At 52.5% G+C, this 21254-nt stretch overlaps 1 protein-coding gene across 4 annotated transcripts in view; it reads left to right on the plus strand.

Moving 5' to 3' along the window:
• The first annotated feature begins 1094 nt into the window (after window positions 1-1094).
• ZBTB16 (zinc finger and BTB domain containing 16) overlaps window positions 1095-21254 on the plus strand; it is a 147437-nt gene continuing 127277 nt past the window's right edge. For 2 of the 4 annotated variants that reach the window (XM_063311051.1, XM_063311055.1), the window contains exons 1-2: window positions 1853-2090; window positions 4462-5790. In XM_063311051.1, the coding sequence (XP_063167121.1) occupies window positions 4538-5790 (1253 nt within the window). In that variant the 5' untranslated portion in view covers window positions 1853-2090; window positions 4462-4537. Of the gene's footprint in view, window positions 1489-1852; window positions 2091-2354; window positions 2751-4461; window positions 5791-21254 lie in introns of those variants that run through there. The other 2 variants (XM_063311054.1, XM_063311053.1) reach the window with 2 other exon arrangements.

Genomic DNA, 21254 nt, shown 5'->3' on the forward strand with positions numbered 1-21254 from the left:
ATGGAAACTGCTGAAGAGAAAGGGGGTGGGGGGAAGGGAGCCTCATCCTTCTCAATTGTGGGGGACTGACATAATTCAGCCAGTTCACCCTTCTGATCCGTTAAGGCTCATCTGCTCTCCAGGGCCCGGAGACGACATCTGGTGATTTCCAAAATTCTGACCAGAGGAAGACCCTCAAATCAAATTAACAACGCCCCAACCTTGTTGGCACTTTCCCATCCGCTCTTAAACTTCAACACTTCTGTAACATGCAACAGCCAAGGAGGAACCCTTGGCGGCACCTCCAGCTTCTCTGCACCGGTGCCCATTCTGCGCGATCCCGGACCGCCAAGCCAGCCTGAGCACAAGGTGCCCAGGGGATGGCAGAAACCCTGCGGCTCGCTCTGGAGCATATTCACTTGGAACGAATCCCCCCAGGCCGCAGGGTTTCCTCCTGGGGCATCCCTGGACCCCTCTTAGCGTGGGGCAGCCCACAGAGCTGATCGACGCCTGGCGGGACTTGCCCCTTTCCTTGCTTGCGGCCATTCATTTGCCTCCCCCGAGACTGTTCCTCTTCCGCAACCGGCGCCCTCCAGCTGTGTTGCACAAGCTGCTCCCATCCTGACGTTGCCTGCGATGCCAGGCGCTCCGGCGGGCGCAGGCGAGTCTCGGGCCAGCCAAACCGGATCGGAGAAGCCAGCGCCGCGCTTCCCACCCCGCGCTGGGACTTCCGCTGGACGGTGGCCACCGCTCCGGGGCGGGGAGGGGCGCGAGGGGACTCCTGCCTCTGAACCGGCGTTATTTGGGGCGGGGGCAATCGGGACCGGCAGCGCCCTCGCTGCTGGGGGCGAAGGGGCTCCTGCGCGCGCCCGGCCGGTCCACCGAGCGCGGCAGGGTCTTCCAGCCGGGGTCGGGGCGCGGGCCCCCGGAGCAGCGGCAGGTGCCGCGGGGCGGGGCCGAGAGAAGGGGCGGGGCGCTCCCCCGCCCTCGCCGGCTGCAGCCGCCGCCTCCATATTGGATGCGGGCAAGCGGATTGCGCTGTCCAGCACCGGAGCCGGAGTCGCTCGCCGGCCCGGGTCGGGCCGGGCCGGGGGGCCGCTCGCGAGGGCGGGGCCCCGCAACTGGGCTGGGCCCGCCCCTCCCCTCAGCGAAGGCACTGCTCCCGCTCCCCTCCGCCCCCCCGGTGCTTATTCGGACCCTCCGGCCCGCGCGGGAGACGCTCCCCTCCCGGCTCCTCCGGCTAGTGCGGGGCAGGGGGCCGGCGAGGGGGCCCTTCGGCCTCCGTGCCCCGCTTTCCTCCGTCCACCCCCCGGCCCGCCCCCCGCCCCCCGCGCTGCTCCAGCGACTGCCCGGCCCGCGGCCCGCGCGCTCCTTCTCGCGGCAGCGGGCTGGGCGGTCCGGGGCAAGCGAAGGCGAAGGCGAAGGCGAGGGCACCTCCGGGGCCGGGCAGCGCCACTTCCACGGCGGCTGGGGGAAGGCGAGCGGCGCCCTGGGACGCCTGGCCGCGAGGTGAAAGAGCATGTGCAGAGCGCCCCTCTGCCGACGGGAGAGGGCGCCGCCCCCCGCGCCGGCGCTGGCTGGGTGCCCTCCTCCCCCGCCGGCGGGGCCCGGCGCAGGTGCGAGTGGCCTGCCGCGGCGGGTCCGCGCGCTCCCTGCACGCGCGACGCCCGGGGACGGCGGGCGGGGGGCGACGCGCGTCCGCTCGCTGAGCCGGTCGGAAAGCGCAGCCGGCGGCGGAGGGCCCGCCGCGGCCCCTCCCGGCTCCCTCCCGCGGGCGGGCACTAGGGGTCAGGCCAGCCCCGGCCAGGCGCGGCGGGCGCGGGCCGGCGCCGGTGCCAGCAGTCAAGATGGTGCCCGGCCGGGGCTTCGCGGGGGAGGCGGAGGAGGGGCGGCCCGACGCGCCTCGCCGCCCGGCAACGTCAGGCAGCGGCTGGTGATTTGCTGGCCGCGCCGCCGAGCCCCGCTAGAGAGGCTGGAAGCGGGCGCTGCGAACTCGCCTGCCGCGCCGCCGGCGATGCTCTTCCCTCGGCTGCCGCCGCCGCCGCCGCCGCCGCCGCGCTCTCTCGAGCAGCCCGCCCGCCCGCCCGCCGCGCCCGGGACGCCGCGCGCCGGTGAGTGGCGGGCCGGAGCGGGCACCCAACTTGCGCGCTTCTCCCGCTCCCCCTCCTCCCGCCGCCGCCTCCTTTGCCCGGGCGCGCAGTTCCGCGCGGAGCGGCGTCGGCGGCGCCCGGCCGGGAAGTCTTGGGACGGGGCGCGCTCCTCCGCCCGGCTCCGGGCTCCCCCGCTGCTCCGGGGCTGGGAGGGCGCGGCGGAGGGCGGCGGGGGCCGGGGCGGGCGGCGGGCGCTGCTCCCGAGGCGAGGCGAGGCGAGGCGAGGCGAGGCGCGGGCAAAGCTGCGGAGGAGGGGCCGCTTCCCTCCCGGCCAGCTCGCTTTGGTTTGGGGGAACGGAGGAGCGTCGCCCCTTCTAGGCGCTCCGAGTTAGGGCCAGCGCAAGGGAGCCCCGAGGGGGGGGCGGGGAACAAACAGCCGCCCCTTTTTTCCGCCGGCGAGAGCGGCTGCCCCGGTGCGCCGCGCGTTGCTGCCTGCGGAGGGGAGGGGAGGGGAGGGTGCTCTCGGGTCGGGTGGACGCTGGGCTCCGGAAGATGCGCGCTGGGCGTGCGAAAGCTGCCCGAAGGCGAGCGGCTCGCTCCGTAGTCAGCCCTGGGCTCCCGCGCGCACCTCTGGGCGTGTGAGTGCGGAGGGGGCCCCTTTGGCCTTGGACACGCGTCTGGGTACGTGGGGAGAGCGAGCGGGCATCGGGGCATCGGGCATCTAAGTCTCCGGAGCTCCCTCGAAGCAAGCGAGGCGCGGCGGGCGGGCGGGCGAGCGCAGAGGGCGGCCGGTCCCGGAGCTTCGCGGGGCCTGTTTCGCGGCGGGCGGTGGGGCAGTTTCGGCCACCGCTTCAGCCCTTCCTCCGCCGGCCAGCCGAGCGCCCGCTCGCTCGGCGGCTCCCCGGAGAAGCTGGAGGGACCGTCGCGGGCGAGGAGGGGCTCGCCTTTCGGCCAACAGGTCCCGCGCGGCGCAGCTGCGTTTTCCCGGCTGGGGGGGCCGGTCGTGTTTGGTTAACTCCCCCCCCCACACACACACTCTTTGGGGGCTGGGCCGCGCCTCTGCCGATCTCCCCCTCTGAACGAGCCTCGGCGAGGAAAGGGCGGGGGGGGGGGTCCGTCGCCGAAAGGGCCCGTCCCGAGCCTTGCAATATGGGGGGGGGGGGGGGGGAGGCATTTTTGCTAGATTTGGCGGCCCGCTCCGCTCCGCCCCTCCTCAATCGGGTGCCTCTCAAATATGTGGGTCTCCAGCCCCTCTCGGCCTCCAGCGCTGCCGATGGGGGAGTTATGGTTCCGCGGGGGGGGGCACCTCCGGAAGGTAAGAATGGGGGCCTTTTTCTCGAAGTGGCAGAGAGTTATCTTGGCTGGAAGGGTGCAGCTTTAAGGACAAGCCTTTCCTTCGGAAGAATCCCCCCCCAGCTTTTGCGGGGGGGGGGGCGGTGTGTGTTATGGAGCCACTGCACTGCTTCTAAACCTGATGAGGTTATGGGTGCTCATAACTTCTTTCTCCCTCCAAAGAAGTTGGGCTTAAGCCTTTAACAAAGGCAGGCTTTTTTCCAGGGGGAGGGAGGGCCAGACTCGGCTTTCCCGCTTGAGTTTCGGGTGTGGGGGGATGTCATGTCATTCTGGGATCCACTGGAAGAAGAGCAGGCTTGGGAGAGAGTGTCGCTGCCCCAAGTATTGGCTAGAATTGGGTCCCTGGCCTCTGTGTTGCTTCCGCCCTTCCCCTCTTCTTTTCTCAGCCTCAGAGAACCTTTTCCCCTGGTGGGTGGGGGGCAAAATTCCTCTCTGGATTCCTCAAAAGACTGTTGGGGGAGCAGTGATGCTGCAGTACTGTCATGATTTGGTTTGGGGGAGATAGATGATAGATAGATAGATAGATAGATAGATAGATAGATAGATAGATAGATAGATAGATAGATAGATAGATTATGGATAGGATACCACCAGGAAATCCTTAAGATGAGATTACCCTGGGAAGTCAAAGAAACATCCCATAAGAAAGCAGGGACAAGCCACTCCCATGTTGTTGCCTGGGAAACCACACAGTCACCAAGAGAGGAGCTGGATATTGAAGGAGTTGGGCGAGTTTGAAAAAGGTTGTCCAGGAGAGCAATCTGGGCTTAGTTCCTGGGCTAGATAGCTTCTCCCCTTTAGCAACACGATCCAGTGCCCACCCACTGTGGTTTCAGTTTTCTTCTGGCCAGAGAAGGACTTGACCAAAGCGTAGAGCCCTTTCACCTTCAGTTTCCCATCCTGCATGGATTTAACAGACTTTCCCGCCCTCGGTCTGGCCCGGGTTGGTTCTTTGGCAGCCTTCCATAACTCCCCAGGTAATCCCCTGACGATGATTTCCCTTTAAAGCATCTTTCCCTCCCTCCTTTCCCCCTTTCAGATTGCTGACCCCCCGAAAAGCCAGCTCCAGACCGCGCTGTAGAAAGACTTCCTAATGCCTGCAGCCCGGGAGGAGCATGATGGATTTGACTAAGATGGGTACGATTCAGCTCCAGAACTCCAGCCACGCCACGGGGCTCCTCCAGAAAGCCAACCAGATGCGCCTGGCAGGGACCCTGTGCGACGTGGTGATCCTGGTGGACAGCCAAGAGTTCCACGCCCACCGGACTGTCTTGGCCTGCACGAGCAAGATGTTTGAGATCCTGTTCCACCGCAACAGTCAGCATTACACCTTGGACTTCCTCTCGCCGAAGACCTTCCAGCAGATCCTGGAGTATGCCTACACCGCCACCTTGCAGGCTAAAGTCGAAGACCTCGACGATCTGCTCTACGCGGCAGAGATCCTTGAGATCGAGTACCTGGAGGAGCAGTGCTTGAAGATCTTGGAGACCATTCAGGCCTCGGAAGACAACGATGCCGAGGTCAACATGGCCGACGGCGGCACTGAAGACGAGGACGACCGGAAGTCCAAGTACATTAAAAACATCCTGGTCTCCAAGCATTCCAGCGAAGAGAGCGGCTATGCCAGCCTGGCCGGCCAGAGCCTGGTGGGGACAATGGCGGAGCACAGCCCCTCTGTCTCCACCACCTTCGGCCTGGCGGCCATGAGCCCCACCAAGGCCGCAGTGGACAGCCTGATGAGCATCGGCCAGTCGCTGCTGCAGGGGGCTCTGCCCCACCATGCCCTCGAGGACTTGCACTCCGCCAATGGCCGGTGCCCGGCCACGTCCGAGATGAAGCCCGAAGCCATGCATGTGGAGGAGGCCCCCAGTCACGAGAGCCCAAGGAGGTCGGCGGAGCTGGGTGTTTCCGGCGGGGACAGAGCGGAGGATAAAAGCAAGCAGGGGCCAGGCACCCCCACCAGAAGCAGCGTCATCACGAGCGCCCGGGAGCTTCATTACCCCCGGGATGAAAGCGCGGAGCAGCCTGCCGAGGCGGTCCAAGGTGCCCCGGTCGGGCCAGAGCTGCTGGCCTCTCACGGGGAGAAGCCGATGGGCATCTACTCGGTGCTGCCGAACCACAAGAATGACTCTCTGCTCGGCCTCCCGGCCTCCATGGCACCCACGCTGCACGTGCAGCCGGCCCTGGCCGTCGCCATGGACTTCGGCTCCTATGGAGGGCTGCTCCCGCAGGGCTTCATCCAGAGAGAGCTCTTTAGCAAACTCGGGGAACTGGCCGTGGGGATAAAAACCGAAAACCGAACTGTCGGTGAACAGTGCAGTGTCTGTGGGGCAGAGCTGCCGGACCACGAGACGGTGGAACAGCACAGGTAGATCTTTTTCCTTTTCTCTCAACCGGCTTCCCGTCATGCCATGCTCGGTGTTTTGGGCCTTTGCTCAAAGACGTCATTCCTTGTGGCTCGACTGAGAGTGGGCAAGCTGGCTGTGGTTCTGACAGACTTGCTGATGCTTCTTTTTTAAAAATTCCAGGAGGGACCCAGAATTGCCATAAAACAGGCTGGGGGGGGGGGGAATGATGCCCAGGTAATTCTAAAGCAGAGAAAAGGCTCTGTAGGACAGATAACATCCTTGCAAGTTGACAATCAGAATAGGAATGGTGGCTTGGGCAGGAAGAGGAATGTGTCTTCTTCGGCAAGGGCTGACAATGAAACCGGCACCTATTAACACTTCTGACACACTAGCATGGTTTCAGAGCTGCAGGATTGCTCAGGAGCAACAGGAGAAGAGGACAGATGTCCTCCTGCCCGGGTATGCAGGCTTCCCAAATGCATTTGCTCAGCCCCTGCGTGACACGGAAGGCTGGACTAAGAGCGTTCCTTGGCCTGGTCCAGTCCTACGACTCTTCTGACGTTCGTCTTCGGGAGTAAATTGTGGGATGACATAAACGGTGGAAGCCACAAGTGGGTCTTCCAAGAAAGAAAGCAGATTCTTCTCAACTGCTTAGGAGAAAATGTGAGGCTGTAGTTGGAGGAACAATGTTGGGCTCTTTGCATGCCGTTAAATGCTTGCTCCCCACGGCCCGTGGAGGGTGATGGGAGTCGCAGCCGATGGCACTGGGTGGCCATTCATTGCTCGGTTTAATTTGCCCCACGAAACTCAGCCACGCTTTCTTTATCCAGCGTATCAATGCAAAGCAGGATTCAAGCAACATCTGCAGGGCTGAGATGCTTGCTAGCTACTTTCCCCTTATGCCGTCTTAGGTTCTGCCTCCTGGATGGCGCATTCGCCCCGACATGCCGTTTTAGGTTGATATAGAAATTGCTGGTTTTGGGTCGTTTTGTAATTGTTGCAAAGGTTTGTTTTGTTTTAATTTATTGATCTGTTCTAAAGGGTGCTAGGATTTCTGAGAAGGCCAGGTATAAATCCTTTTAGGGGGAGATGGGCGGTGATAGAAGTGTGAATAATAAATAAATAAATAAATAAATCTTTGGAGTATCTCCACATTAACGAAAAACAAACCTTATTGTTCAGTACACATGGCTGTTGCTCTTTTGAACAACTTCAGAGTTTAATGCTCTTCCTTTGGGACTTATTGATGACAGATTCCCTGAAAAAAGTTTAAAATGTCCATTTGGGCTGTCGACATACCTACTGTTGCCTTAAATGGAGCAACACATTAAAAACAAATTGATCTATGAAGGGAGGTTAATACATGGAAATCTGTCTTCGCTAAACTGTAGATGTGAGCATTGCTTTCGTTTGAACTCGGCTGCTTAAAAGGTCCCTGTTTTTAAAAAACCAAGTCAAATGCAGGGAAGGCGGGGAGCCCATTCTGACAGGTGGCTGTTCTTGTAAAGGCAGTGCTTTCTTTAAAAATCCATCTGTCTGTTCCTTGTGGTGACTGAACTCACCTATTCCAGTCTCCATGAATGCCCATTTGGGCTGCCCAACAGCACTGGCCTTCTCTGTTTCCTGAGCAGGCAGTCGATCCTTCTGGAATTTGGGCTTCTCTTTGCTAAGACCCAGCTAGGCACCGCCCCCCCCCCACCGCCCCCAGCAGACGGTCCGCGCCGGTCTGGCCATGGAAGAGGCTTGGCAGCCCTGCGTGGCTGTGCCTGGCCTTGCTTGTAATGCAGAAAACCAAAATTTGTGCCTAGGAGCTGCGTGGTTCAGTCTTGGGCAAACATTTGTAGTGGAGGTACACAGTTAAGCATATTTCTTGTGTCTCATACTGTGTAAACATATTACAAGGCAGCCTGCTAATAGGATTCAGAGCCACAATGCAGAAGATGCTGAGAGATGTTTTAATGAGCCGACAAGTTTAATTACTGTAGTTCAAATGTACATAATGTACATTGGCAATGCCGGTGTGTAGCAGACTCCTTTAGTCTTTGTGGCTTTTAGAAATGGCTGGTGGAAACCAGTTGGAATAGGATGCGGAGTAGCCACGGGTGTTTTCCCAGCTCCTGCCCTCTTCTGAGCAAGGGCCACATCTCCTAGGCAGTTGGACTGCCTCTGGCACCATCCGTAAGCTCTTTGCCCACTAAGTTCAGCGCCCTGGCTGGGTGTCCCATTGGGCTGATCCCCCTCCCATAATGATTGCTTTGCAAGCATTCACGGTTGGCTTTTCAGCGCCTCGGCCCTGCTAACCGTGGTTACGTTGGCGCCCTTCTGCAGCGAGTGGCTGGTTTTTGTTTCTGAGTTGCTGCGCTGACCGAGAGGCGCCGTTACCCCGCGGTGTGTTGAGCCTCATATAGATACGAGGATAATGGGACAGAGGGGAGCAAGATGGGGTGGGCTTGGGGCCTCTTTTCTGGATAGGCTGCGAGGCTCCCTTGGGGACAGAGGGATCTGAAGCAAGCCCCACAGATGTCATGAGCATCGCAGCAGGGCTTGCCGCCCCCCTGCAGTTCACCATCATTGGGCTGATGGTCACAACTTCTGTTCCCCACCCAGGCCATGGAAAGAGCCGTGGAGCTGTTTCCAGGAAGTAAAGAGGAAGAAGCTGGCCCAAGTATCACTGAAATTAAGAATGAAGCTGTTCTTCTGTAAAATCGTGCCACCCTTCCAAAGGCCAGGTCACACGTGGAACCGGTGGTCTTGGCATCTTCTGAGAGCTGCCCTTTCCCCCTCCCTCCCCCTCGCTACCCTCTGGTTCCAGGATCAGGAGCCTGCTTTTATTCCAAGGCGCTCTGGTCTCAAGTCTTGCCCGGGTGGGAAGTGTTGTGGGTAGGGATTTTAAATGCCGAGCCATTCTGGAATTGCCAGAGCTGGTCGATAACCTTGGTGGGTCCTTCCATCCCTGCCAGTCTCACTCCAAGGGTTGAATTTCCTTAATCCCATCAAATGGTTGCTTGACTCCGGGTGAATTGCAGAACCGATGAGTAAGATGGCAGATTTTTCAGTCTTAAAAAGGTGCTTCGCCAAAAAACCGTAGAAAGTCTGGTGGCTTTTTCATCTAAAAAAAGCCACTTTTCTTTTTTAAGCGTCATGTTCTGTGCTCTTTCAGATGTAATTGAAACAACACCTGTAGTTGGCAGAATTATTTATTTATAATGCTTTTAACACAGTCTGGTTGTTTTTGTCTCAGGGAAAGGAGAAAATACGGGGCCAAAGAGGTAGGATTCAGATGCTGTCATTTTTTAAAAAAATGATGTGATTTCAAAATTGGCAGCATAATCCAGCAGAAGTTAATGAGAGCTCTGTTTCAGAAGGCAACGTAGAGAGACCTAATTTTTGCAGACTGAGATGGAGTTAGCTGCAACTCATGTTGGTGAATTTTGCCTGTGACAACGAAACCAGAGCTAGGCGCTGGTGAATGTGCTTAAATTGGTTGTGGACTTGAGTTATCTGGGGACACTATCTTCCCAGTAGTGGAACTAACATTTCAGCAATCCATTACCACTGACTGTTTCTTCCCACGGTATATCCCAGATTTAGTTAAACCTTCCTGGTCATTTAAATCGGGCCGTCTAGTCTGGAAAATGTCATCCGAAGGTGCTGACGATTGTGGTGTCCTTGATATTTACTGAGGCCTGTACTGTTATGAGACGTGACACACTGATACCAGTGCCCGTGGTTTCTTGATTTTCTGTTTCCTCCGCCTTCTTTTGGGGTCAATTTGCTCAAACAACTTTTAGTGCACAGACTTGAAAAGTAGAGAGGTTTTATAATAATCATGATTTCCAAAGGGCAGTGGGATGCTAGAAAAATGAGCGTAAACTTCAATTGTTTAGTGCTTTGACTGTGGCCAGATTTCATTTTCATTTGTCAGAAAAAGTTGACACGTACCAAAGAGTGTTTGATGTACTATCTTTTATCATGCTTACTGAGAAATCTGAAGAATTTATTAATAATTTAATTAATAATTTTATTTATTAATAAAAAGTGATAATTCTTTGATCAAAAGGTAACTAATGTTCAGCATTGTATAAACGTTAATTTAAAACATAGGATAATGAGATGAATTTTACCCCAAACTGTACAGTACTGTCTTATATTACATGCTAGCTTCATGACATTACTGTAGAATCACAAATGAATGTCAGCGTTAATTGAATTTCTGTCATTTTTTAGAATGGTGCTTTCTTGCAAGATTCTGCTGCTCTTCCAGTGGGCAGAAAACAGTGACAAAATATTTCTGGGCAAAAAGTGTGTAATGGAAGATATTCAGATCTTCAGAGTTGATGACCACGGGTTCTCCAGTTGCTTCTGTTTTGGCGTCCCAAAGTCTTCCAAGGCCCCCGAGTGTAGGGTGAACCTCTTGGCCAAACTCTTTTCTTTCCCGAGAATTGCAATATTACTGCTACCTGTTTCTTTCTTCCAAATGGAGGTTATGGTTTTGACTAACGGAACATGTATTGAGTGTGGAACAGTAAACTTCTGTCAACAGAAAGTTTCCAACGAAGTTCAGAGAAGTTCAGATTAATTTAAATGCTTGCATTGATCGCAGCTTTTTTCCCCTTTGTTGTAAGAACTTTATTCAGTTTCAAAATATATAGTTAAAATTGAGTTGCCAGTTTGGGGAGGGGGGGTGCACAGAAGGGAAGAGAACGGATGCCCTTAAACTCAGTGATATTAAGGAAAGCATTGTCCGTTTTTCCAGAAGGAAATGTCCTTTTAATTCCAGCTGATGCTTGGAACTTTGGGGGCCTCGTCCCATTCCCGGAGCTTTGGATCGGGGCAGAGCATGCAGGGTGTGGTCAAAAAAGTCAAGGGTGCCCGCAATGCTATGCTCGCAGCTCCAGCGTCTTGACCATATGCTGTGGACACCCCAGCTTTGCATCGTGGAGGAGAGACAATGGGCCCGTGTGTGTTTCTCTCTCTTGTGCTGCACTCACCACCCTGTGCTGGATGCCCTTTGGCTCCCCCGCAGACCTGGCTTCTTCCCTCCCGCCCCGTGTTTGACAGTGATAACTTCCAGAACGTGTCGGCTGGCTTAGTGCTCTCTCCTTTCTGGCTGATGGACCTTATTAGTGGCACCTGGCATTGCAACCCACTAATGGGAACCAGCGCGCCTGCTCTTGACCGACCGACCGACCACCCGTCTGACAAGGAGCTTTGTGGGCCAGCCTGGTCCGGCCAAGGAGGCTCTTCGTAGCTTTATGGCCAAGAGGAGTCCGGAAATGGACGCTGCCAGCCGGGCTCAGGGCTCTGACCCCAATCGGGTAGCCTGTGAGTCTGGGAGGAGCCCTCCCTGGGAAGCTTGGCGAGCTGTTTCTCGTCAGTGGCGGAGAGTTCGCGTGGCCTTGAACTTTGGGATTTAACTGCTTCCATCCGTGGAATGCAGGCCGGAGCCTGGAGAAAGGGGGCTGAAGTCCCCTTGTCCTTTGGTGAGATCTTGGGCAGGGAGAAGATATTGAGTTACTTTAGCAATTCCTCCCTTGGCCCTTTGGTAGTGACTCTGAAATAGTGCTTCTGATGTGATTGATTGATTGATTGATTGATTGATATAGTGTCCCTCTCACAGTAATGACCCTGGGCAGCTTACAACATGTAAAGACGACCCAAATCACATATAATATGAAGCATAAGCAACAGCCGAGGAGTCAGACCAACTAGATAAATAACCACATCATGGGCTCTCACTAACGCCCCATGCCCTGTGCCTGGGAACGCATCCATGTCTCAAGAGCGTTCTGAAAAGCCAGCAGCGTTGGGACCAACCTAACCTCGGGGGGAACAGCATTCCAAAGAGCAGGCACTGCAACAGAAAAGTCCTGCTTCCCAGGTACCACAAGATGGCATTTCTGACCAAGGGGGCCACCATTCCTGCTGGATTAGTGGAGTGGGTAGATAGAACCAGGGAGAGGAGGACCCACGAACAACCTGGTCCTGTGCCACCTTGGATGCACGAGGAAGCCAATGCAACTTGCAGAGCAGAAGTGTAACACGGGAGCACCAAGGCGCATTCATGATCATCTCCACTTTGGAATTGTTAAAATTCAATGCATGGCTTTGAGAATTTTTGCCTACCTCTCTTCTCAATAAAGAAAACACTGTTTCATAAAATTGGGATTCATCTGTTGCGATGAATTACACATGGTCCAAAATGGAAGCTCATGCTTTCTAAAACTGAATCAAGTCAGATTCCTGCAAGCTTAGCGGGGCAGGCAACTGCCACCCCCCAACAAAGCCCATTGATTGCTAACGATTGACAGCCTCGTGGTAACCTCATTCTGCCACCGCTGAAGTGATACTACGCCTGATTTTTTGGCATGGCTCTAGAAGACACAAGAAGTCACTAGTGGGGAAATGACCCCAGCGCCTCCTTGGGGCTTCTTTTAGCCAGAGAGCAGAGAGAGCAGTCAGCATTAACTGACCTGGAGGCCTGGCGTAATTTGGGGAGCCAGAAGGGGCTCCACAAAAGGAAATGTCTTTCTTTGCTCCGTATGAAAATGATGGTGGCTGAGCAGCAGTTGCTGACTGAGGGATGGGTCCAAATCCGGCTAATAGCTTGTTGATCACTGCAGAGCTTTTGATGCCCACAAAGCTGTGTCTGAGTGTCTGGTAAACCCTCAGCAGGCTTTTTGCAGAGGATCCGGATGTCAAAATTTTGAATTTCCCGGCTCCCTTCAATCAAACGAAGGATCCTTTGAATTTGTAGAACACCGTGCGGATTCTAATTAATTTCTCTCTTAAAATGGCCCTGTTGTGACTGTTTTCTGATTGATGGCGTTTGGAAGTGTCCCACAATCTTGTACGATCAAAGGACCGCATGATATCATAGAATAGGCTCACTTTGAACCAGGGCAGCCATTATCGGCATCCTTTGAATTGGCCATCCGAGGTACAAATAACGTCAATGCTCTCTGCTCACTTATCCCCTCCCCCCCCCCGTTGTGGCGCACCAACCCTGCCAGTTCACATGGGCCTGGCTGTCTTCCGAGGGACTGGAGGGAGAAATATCTGAATGGATGAAATAGGCACTGAGCTGCAACCTTGTTACTGTCCATCTAATTTCAGCGGCTGTCGGTTCTGCCCCGCTTTTGCAAACTTGAAGTAACCACAACTAAAATTGATGATGACTCCTTCCCTCCCTCTTTCTCTTTCTTTTTTAAACCTGGGGGGCAACTTTTTTTTGCAGCTAAACCCTACAAGATTTGGTTGCACAGTTAAGAGAGCAAACAAAGACCACCAAAACATCTCAGAAGAGCTCCCCACCCCTTTACCCTAAGATGCCACAAATAATTGTGAATGTCACAGTGACACCGAACGCCAAGCCTTCCCTTTTCAAACATGGAGCAGATTCATCGTTCACTTATCCCGGCGCGCGAGTGGTTTTCATTTGCTTCCCTCCCATCTCCCCAGATGAGCGACGTGCTCCTTTTCATTCATAATTAGCAACTGTTTCACCCACCCTGATGGTTTCAAGGAACGGCTTCTAAAAATGAGTAATTACTGCATATTTCCCATCAGTCAAACACGGGGGCCGCTCCGCTGCCTGATGCCGATGTGAAAAAAAATATTTCTGTTTGCAGTTAATTTTAGCAGCAGGCCGATCATGTTAACTGGCTGTAATTGTTTCCAGATACGGCCGATATTTTTGTGTGTTGGGATGAAGGGTCTGGTAAGTGCCTACTTCCTGTGTAAATTAGCTTGTTCTATTCATACTGGCCAGACCTGGCTTGTGTCACTGGGGTGTCAGGGCTCCCCCCTCCCGGGCCTGACGTTACAGGAGAAACCACTCTTGCCCTTGTCTCTCGGCCCCACCAAGCCAGATGTGCCCAGCTTTCAGAGGATGCCCGGTTAAGGGGTCAAGACCTCCCCTCAGCGGATGGCCAGGTTAGTTTCCCACAATGCCTTTGCTGGCATTATCTTTGGAGCACTCTGGGAAATTTAAAATGGCAGCCTGCAAGCCTTGGGCCTGGTGCACCTCCAACTGGGGAATGGGGAATGGGTGCATTTTGGCTCCCTTGGAGAAATGCTCCTGGGTGTCAGATGGGGGATGACAAGAAGGCCTTGGATCTGGCTCTTGGGCAGGCCAACCTCTCCCTGCACAGCTTCTGCGGGGGGTGGGGGGGTGGAATCTGGTCTCAGTAGACCCTGGGAGGCAGCAGAAGCAAGGCGGAGGTATCCTGCTCTGAAGGAAAGCTCAGGAGCTGCTGGCCTGCTTGATGAAGCCTGCTCTGTGTTTATGAGTTATTGCAAGGTGCCCCGGGAGTTTTGAATGGAAAGGCAATTTAGGAATGTTTTGAATTAAAAAGGGCATAGAGGCCATATATCTTGGAAGAATGGAACTGCCCCCGCCACCGTCCCAAAAATCTACAGTGCTTAGCCTAGGTTTTCTGGAAACATCTGTCTAACCTTCATTGGACACAGGATGCTGAGCTAGTTTTATCTCGGTCTAATCTGGCAAAGCTCTTACAGTAACTGACTGGGAAGAGCTTCTAAAGTCAGGATTTTGCCCTCTTGAAGAGATCATTGTAAGGGGTTAAATACATGGAATTAGACTAGATTTTAGGAAGGACTTCCAGACTGCATAAGCTGTCCGCCAGTGAAGTGGTGAGGTCTCTTTCTCTGGAGGTCTTCAAACAGAGGCTGGATGGTCATCTCCCAGAGATGGTCTGATAGATCCTGCCCTGAACAGGAGGTTAGACTAGATGATCTCTAAGATCCCTTCCAACTCCATGATTCTATGACATTATGAAATACATCTGCCTGCACTTTTTAATGAATGAAACAATAATTCAGAAGCAGGCTTTCTTTCTAAACATTGTACTAACTTCTGCATCTCTCTTAAGGACAGAGAAGTGAATCATCCATCCATAATTGTTGAAAATGCTTTTATTAAAAACATTTCAGGTGGTTTTTACTTTAAATTAAAAAGAAACACTTATTTTTCATCCAAGGTTGTTGCACTCTATCTATATGTGATGGTGGTAATTTAAAGCGAATCTGCCAAGCAGCCCAATAAACATGGGAAGGTGTTACACTGCCAAAGTGCAAGGAATGGAATATGAAAAAATATCTCCAAGATAAAGTTTTGTCCAGGTGGTGGGTCTGCTGAAGGTGGAGTGATGTTGCCTTTTGGAGAGCGTCTAGGGATGTCCTTGCGTCTGGCTCAGAAACCCTCCATTTGAGCAGAGTATGGTCCAGAGGGTGGGGTCCCAGGGTTAGAACTGGGTGGGGAGGTGATAAAGTTGGCCCTTGCTTGGCCATGAATGAGTGAAGGTCCTCTACTTCTTCGTCCCACCAAGTGGTGTTATGGAGAGCATAAAATAGGAGATCAGGATACAAGGAAGACCTAACGTTCAAACCTGGTTAGGGACTTATACAGCAGGTCACAGCACAAATGGGCTGGTCTTGAAAAGCTAAGCAGGATCAGGCCTGGTTAGTTACTTGGATGGGAGGCCATCTGGAAATTCCAGGGCTGTGCATTGGATGGGAAGCCAACAGCAAACCCGGGTGAAGGCAGTGACCACCAGCCTCCTTCTGCCTTGTGACCAAGAAAGCCACAGACTGGTAACCTTCCACAAGCTGAGCTTGACTTTACGTTTTCTGATGATTTAATTGATGGCATTTTTTTCCTCCCCCACATAGTTGCATCCTATTTCCTTGAGGGGGGGGGCTGTTATCAGGGACTCTATCCATCTCTGATGCTGGTAGGTCAAAGGGGTGTTTTAGATATCTGCGTTTATTTACAGCATCCTCAAAAAGCGCATTGCTTTCAGTGAGGGCGGGGGGGGGACAGAATCTGAGCCTTTTGCGAGGCTCAGAGCTGCTCCCCCTCATGGACAAAGGCCCCTCCCCCCATAAGCCAGGATTTCTTTTTCTTTTTTGGAATTTGGACGCCTTTAAGAGGGCAAAAATGGCCACCCTAACTCTCTCCCCGGATAAAGCTCACGCATGCCCTTTATTTTAGTGGCAGATGGGCACAAGTCGAACCCTTTGGGCTTAAAACGGAGGAGCTCAAACCTACAAATTGGGGCTCAACCTAAGGGGTTAAGTGTGCTTCATTTTTCCAAGATGTTTTGTCACCTCTTTGCATAAACAGGAGGCAGAAATCGTGCACAGCCAATGTGCAGGGCAGAGGGATGCTACCTGTCCCTGGACTACGTTGGTACAGGCAGTTTGACATTTAATCCAAGTCCCTCGCAAGTTTTGATAACCTCGTGGTCTGTTCAGCTGTGCTTAAAATTCCAAGTTTTTCCAATATACAAAAGCAATTAAGTTGGAGATGATTTCAGATCGAGGGGAAGGTCTAGGAATGGCGGGAGGGATGGGCCACGAGAAATAAAAAGACGACTTACCACATATTTGGTGGTGGGGTGGGCAGAACGTGTCTGTGTGTTTGTGTCATGTATGTATTCATCCATAATTTTCGAGCAAGCTTCTGTACATTTTTAAAAAAAACGTTGCATCAGTATATTCAGAATTGTCAGCCTGGTGGATAACTCTACTCTGAAGCGCAGAGCAAGTTAATGCCTCCTGGAATTTGCATAAAATCAATTTCTCAGTTATTTGTAGTTTATTATGCTAAACCAAAGACTGTAGATATACTGATGCATCTCTATCTCCATCTCTATTTTGCTGTGCGTGGGTTCACCGTATTAAATCACGCTAAAAAAGTAAATTAGTTTTTGCATGCAGATGATGCTATAACTCAACAGGAACCCTGGAACTGTGCATCCATCTTTCTGTAAACGTGGCATATACTTGTGTTAGCGTGAGGTGTATCGTCTTTGTCTTAGAGCACGTTGGTGTCCTGGTGTATTTGGAGGCTGAGCCTTCCAAAATAGTGTGTCTGTGTGTGTGTGTGTGTGTGTACATACAACCCAGATTTGGTTAGATAAATGGAAAACGCTCATCCCCCCCAGCCCCACAATCAGTTCCCGTGGTCTGTCTTGCAAGACTCAAATCCCAAAGCTGTTTAAATTGGGTGCTGTGGGTTTTGCTGTCCAGTGTTTGCAGAACTTAGCCAGCTATTTAAAGAACTCCAGTATCTCCTTGAAAAGTTTATTGTACCGGGAAGCAAACAAGAAACAATGCAAAGTCCGTTCTTTTGTTGTTTGCTGCTTTCATCACGAAGAAGACACGGACAATTTTGTACCAGGGTGTAAGTGGAGGGAGAGAGAAGGGTTTTATGAGCGGCATTTCTGCGCTTGAAAGATTGCACACACGCGCACACAAAAAGCTGGGGGAGAGCCTCCATGTTTGTGCATAGCCACATTTCTCCCCCAAGGTGAGCAAAGCGTCCCGTTGTTCTGTGGCCCTTAAGAATACCACCAAGCTGTGACCCAGCCTGTGGGGTAGGAACCTGATCCATGGGCCTCCCTCCTTAACAGCGCTCATGTGCCCCACATTTGGCCAATCTGGTGTGGGGACCAGAGCTGCCAGGCTTCATGTGGGCTGCAAATACTGCTAGTGGTGAGTTCAAAGATCTGGAGAACACCTAGCTGAAAAAGGTTCCTCCACACACAGTAAGTAGGGTTTCAACCCCCCTATGGAGATTTTGAGAATTAATCTGGAACATTCTACATGGGACACACAGAGATTCCCATTCAACATTATCCTGGCTAGATTGCACTCTGCACTTCCGTGTGGTCTATTCAGATGCTTCTCCTCCCAAGCAAGTCGAATGTGGGTCTGTCCTTAAAGAGGTGTTACACGTAGCTGATAATTGGCCACTTCCAGCCCTTCCCGGAGAAAAACTGCTGGCCCCAGTTCTCCATCTTGTGGAAACTTCTGAACCAACCCAGTGTGGAGCTTCATGGGATGCTGCTGCTGTTGGTGGTTGAACACTCCCTTTTCTGGTTCTTGATCATTTCTTAGTTTTCACTGATTTTGCTTAGTGTTTTATTTTCTTTGTATTGCTATTTAAAATAAACAGTAGGGTGTCCTCCAGGACCTACCGAGCTGAAGGAGATTTTTAAATGTTGGGCCAGTTGCTCAGTGAACATGAAAAGCCCAAGGGCACGTAAGTTGCCTTCACTGGAGCAATGTTTCTTCTTTGCAGTGACCCCACAAGATTCTATGAAAGACTCCACCGGGTTTCTGCTTTGCTTGTTTTAATGCCAGCCAAGCTGGATATTTTTAATGATGAGCTCATTTATGCAGAATCGTGGCTGAATTTTGCATCTTTAACATTGCTGATGTTTCCTGAATGCATCAGATATGACTTCTAGGAAAGGTGTAGTTTGATGTGGTGGAAGCATTCACAGATGCAAGACACCTCTTAAGTGCAAGGTGGACAGGGCCAAGTACTGCTTAAGTAAGGCTGGCATAATAGAGTTTCAGACAGTGGGTGCCTTTAAAAATAAAACTGAATGAGCCGCACAACTTCAGTAGTTCGTAGTGGAGGCTCTCTACTCAGCAAATGCACAAACGAGTAATAAGGAATGTAGGTGGTAGAGATCTTTGCCTGTGGCTCAAATCTGAGTTACTGGTTTTACCTTTTGCAGAGCATCATTTATTTCACTCTTGGTTTGAGCAGCTGTATTTCCAGCCTCCCCTTTCTGAGACTGGTTTCTAGTAAATAATACAAGAATGTAAAGGCGGTGATATGATTCACCTTTCTTGTAACCATTAATAAAAATATATTTTGAGTGGTAACCAAAAAGTGCCTAAAAAAAAAAGTCAGTTTCTGCTAACTTGGAGAGATGAAAGCTGTAAGCTGTGAAAAGTATTGGGAAAATGAAGGTGATTTCCACTGGCATGGACTTTCAGTTCCTTCCTTGGAAGAGCATATGAACAACAGGAACTGCAAAACTGGATGCTTTGAGCATATGAGAACCCACTTCCTGGTTGCATTGGATTTCTTGGCCAAGAAGAGCCCAATGGTGGGATTTTAAAGGATCCTTCTTTATGTGAATTTGCACTCTTGCTGCTGAGATTCACATTTACTTTTACATCAGTGCTTCTTAAACTTTTGGAGACCTCAGGACACAAATGCACATTCTCTCTCTCTCTCTCTCTCTCACACACACACACACACACACAAGCACAGATATAAAAAAATTCCCTTCTCACCCATATGGGTAGTGTGTGTCTTCCTCAACCTCGGGTCCTCTGCCAGAGGCCTGGGAGTTTGAAGGTTCTGCGCAGGATCTCAGCTGTTCCTAGCCCTGCACTCTTCTGGACAGAGAGCTCTGAGGTTGCTCCTGGGATCTGTTGGAGCCCCTCTCCCAGTTTGAGGGTCACAGCCCCAAGTGCTCCTACCACCACTGGGACCACTTTGGCCTTCACTTTCCACATCCTCTCTAGTTCCTCCTTCAGGCCCTGGTCCTTCTCCAGCTTCTCATGCTCCTTCTTCCCGATGTTGCTGTCACTTGGCACCACTACATCTATCACCACCGCTTCTGGTCCATATCTACCACTGTGATGTCTGGTTGATTGGCTGGTACCTGCCTTTCCGCCTGGATCTGGAAGTCCCACAGGATCTTGGCCCTGTCATTCTCCGTGACCTTCTCTGGAATGTCCCATCTGGACTTGGGAGGGTTTGGCCCATATGCTGTGCAGATGTTCCTGTACACAATGCCAGCTACTTGGTTGTGCCGTTCAGTGTATGCTGTTCCTGCCTGCATCTTACACCCTGCCACTATGCATTGGACTGTCTCTGAGGCCTCTCTGCACAGTCTGCACCTTGGGTCCTGTCTATGTGGTAGACCACTGCTTCTGTGGATCTGGTGCTTAGTGCCTGTTCATGTGCTACTATGGTCAGTGCCTCAGTGCTGTCTTTTAGTCCAACCGTTTCCAGCCACTGGTAGGATTTCCCAGTGTCAGCCACCTCAGCTATCCATCGATGGTACATCCCATGCAGGGTCTTGTCTTGCCATGGCACTTCCTCTGCTTGATCTTCCTTCCATGTCTACTGCTGCCTCAGGCATTCTCTCGGCAGTTCATCTTTAGTGGCCATCTTGCTGATGTATTCCTGGATCTCTGGCTCTCATCCAGGACAGTGGCTTGGTCACTCACCAGACCCCGCCCACCCTCTTTCCACCTGGTGTACAGTCTCTGATGTTGGACTTCAGGTTGGAAGCCTCCGTACATTGTGAGGAGCTTCCAGGTCTTCACATCAGCAGCCTCCATGTCCCCCTTTGGCCAGCTTGCTATACTGGCAGGGTATCTGATGACTGGCAGGGCATGCGTGTTGATGGTGTGGATCTTGTTCTTCCCATTGGGATGGCTCTTCAGGACCTGTCTTATCCTTTGGTGGCACTTGGTTGTTGCTGTCTTCCTTGCCGCCTCAGCGTGGTTCCCATGCGTCTGTGGGATACCAAGGTACTTGTAACTGGTCTGTATGTCTGCCATGTGGCCCACTGGTAGTTCCACCCCATCGGTCTTGACTACCTTCCCTCTCTTTACTGCCATCCGGCCACACTTCTCTGGTCCAATTGACATCTCAGTGTCCTCGCTGTAGATCCATGTCAGGTGGATCAGTGAGTCGAGGTCCCGCTCACTCTCAGCATACAGCTTGATGTCATCCATGTAGGGGAGGTGACTGATGGTAGTTCCACTCTTGAACTTGCCTCCATATCCAATCCTTGTAATTATCTGGTTGAGGGGGTTCAAGCCTATATTATAAACATACATTATATGTATTTAGGAATCCAGAACACCAAGGAGTCATTCTATTAAAAAATAAAAAATAAAAAGAGTACAGCAATGAAATAGGTAAAGGTAAAGGTTTCCCTTGACGTAAAGTCCAGTCAAATCCAACTCTAGGGGGCGGTGCTCATCTCCGTTTCTAAGCCTTGGAGCCGGCGTTGTCATAGACACTTCCGGGTCATGTGGCCAGCATGACGACTCGGAACGCCGTTACCTTCCCGCCGAAGCGGTGCCTATTGATCTACTCACATTTGCATGTTTTCGAACTGCTAGGTGAGCAGGAGCTGGGACTAGCAATGGGAGCTCACCCCGCCACGCGGTTTCGAACCGCCGACCTTCCGATCGGCAGCTCAGCGGTTTAACCCGCAGCGCCACCGCGTCCCTATACAGCAATGAAATAGGTTTATTAATATTCTTTATTCTCTTTTCCATCTTGTGTTGCTTAAAAGACTTAGTGGGATCTTTGAGGTTGCATGGAGCAAGGTCAGAGGTCTTCTTTTGCAGAACTCCCTGTTTCCTCCATGTCTGGAGTAAGACTGGTCAGACAAAGCCTGAGACTAAATGTTCTGCTAACCCTCTCCTGACTTTTGGTCCTGGTCATAGGAAGGGCAGAAAATCCACTTTTCCTAAATGTCGGAGGAAAAGATAGTTGGCCTTTAGGTGCTTTTGAAAATCTTTGCGGAAGAGATTCAGGTTACAGGTAGTCCTCGCTTAACAACAATTTGTTTAGTGATAGTTTAGACTTACGACAGTGCTGGAAAAAAACAACTTACAACCAGTCCTC

This window comes from Candoia aspera, chromosome 9 (genome assembly GCF_035149785.1).
Source record: "Candoia aspera isolate rCanAsp1 chromosome 9, rCanAsp1.hap2, whole genome shotgun sequence".
Lineage (NCBI taxonomy): Eukaryota > Metazoa > Chordata > Lepidosauria > Squamata > Boidae > Candoia > Candoia aspera.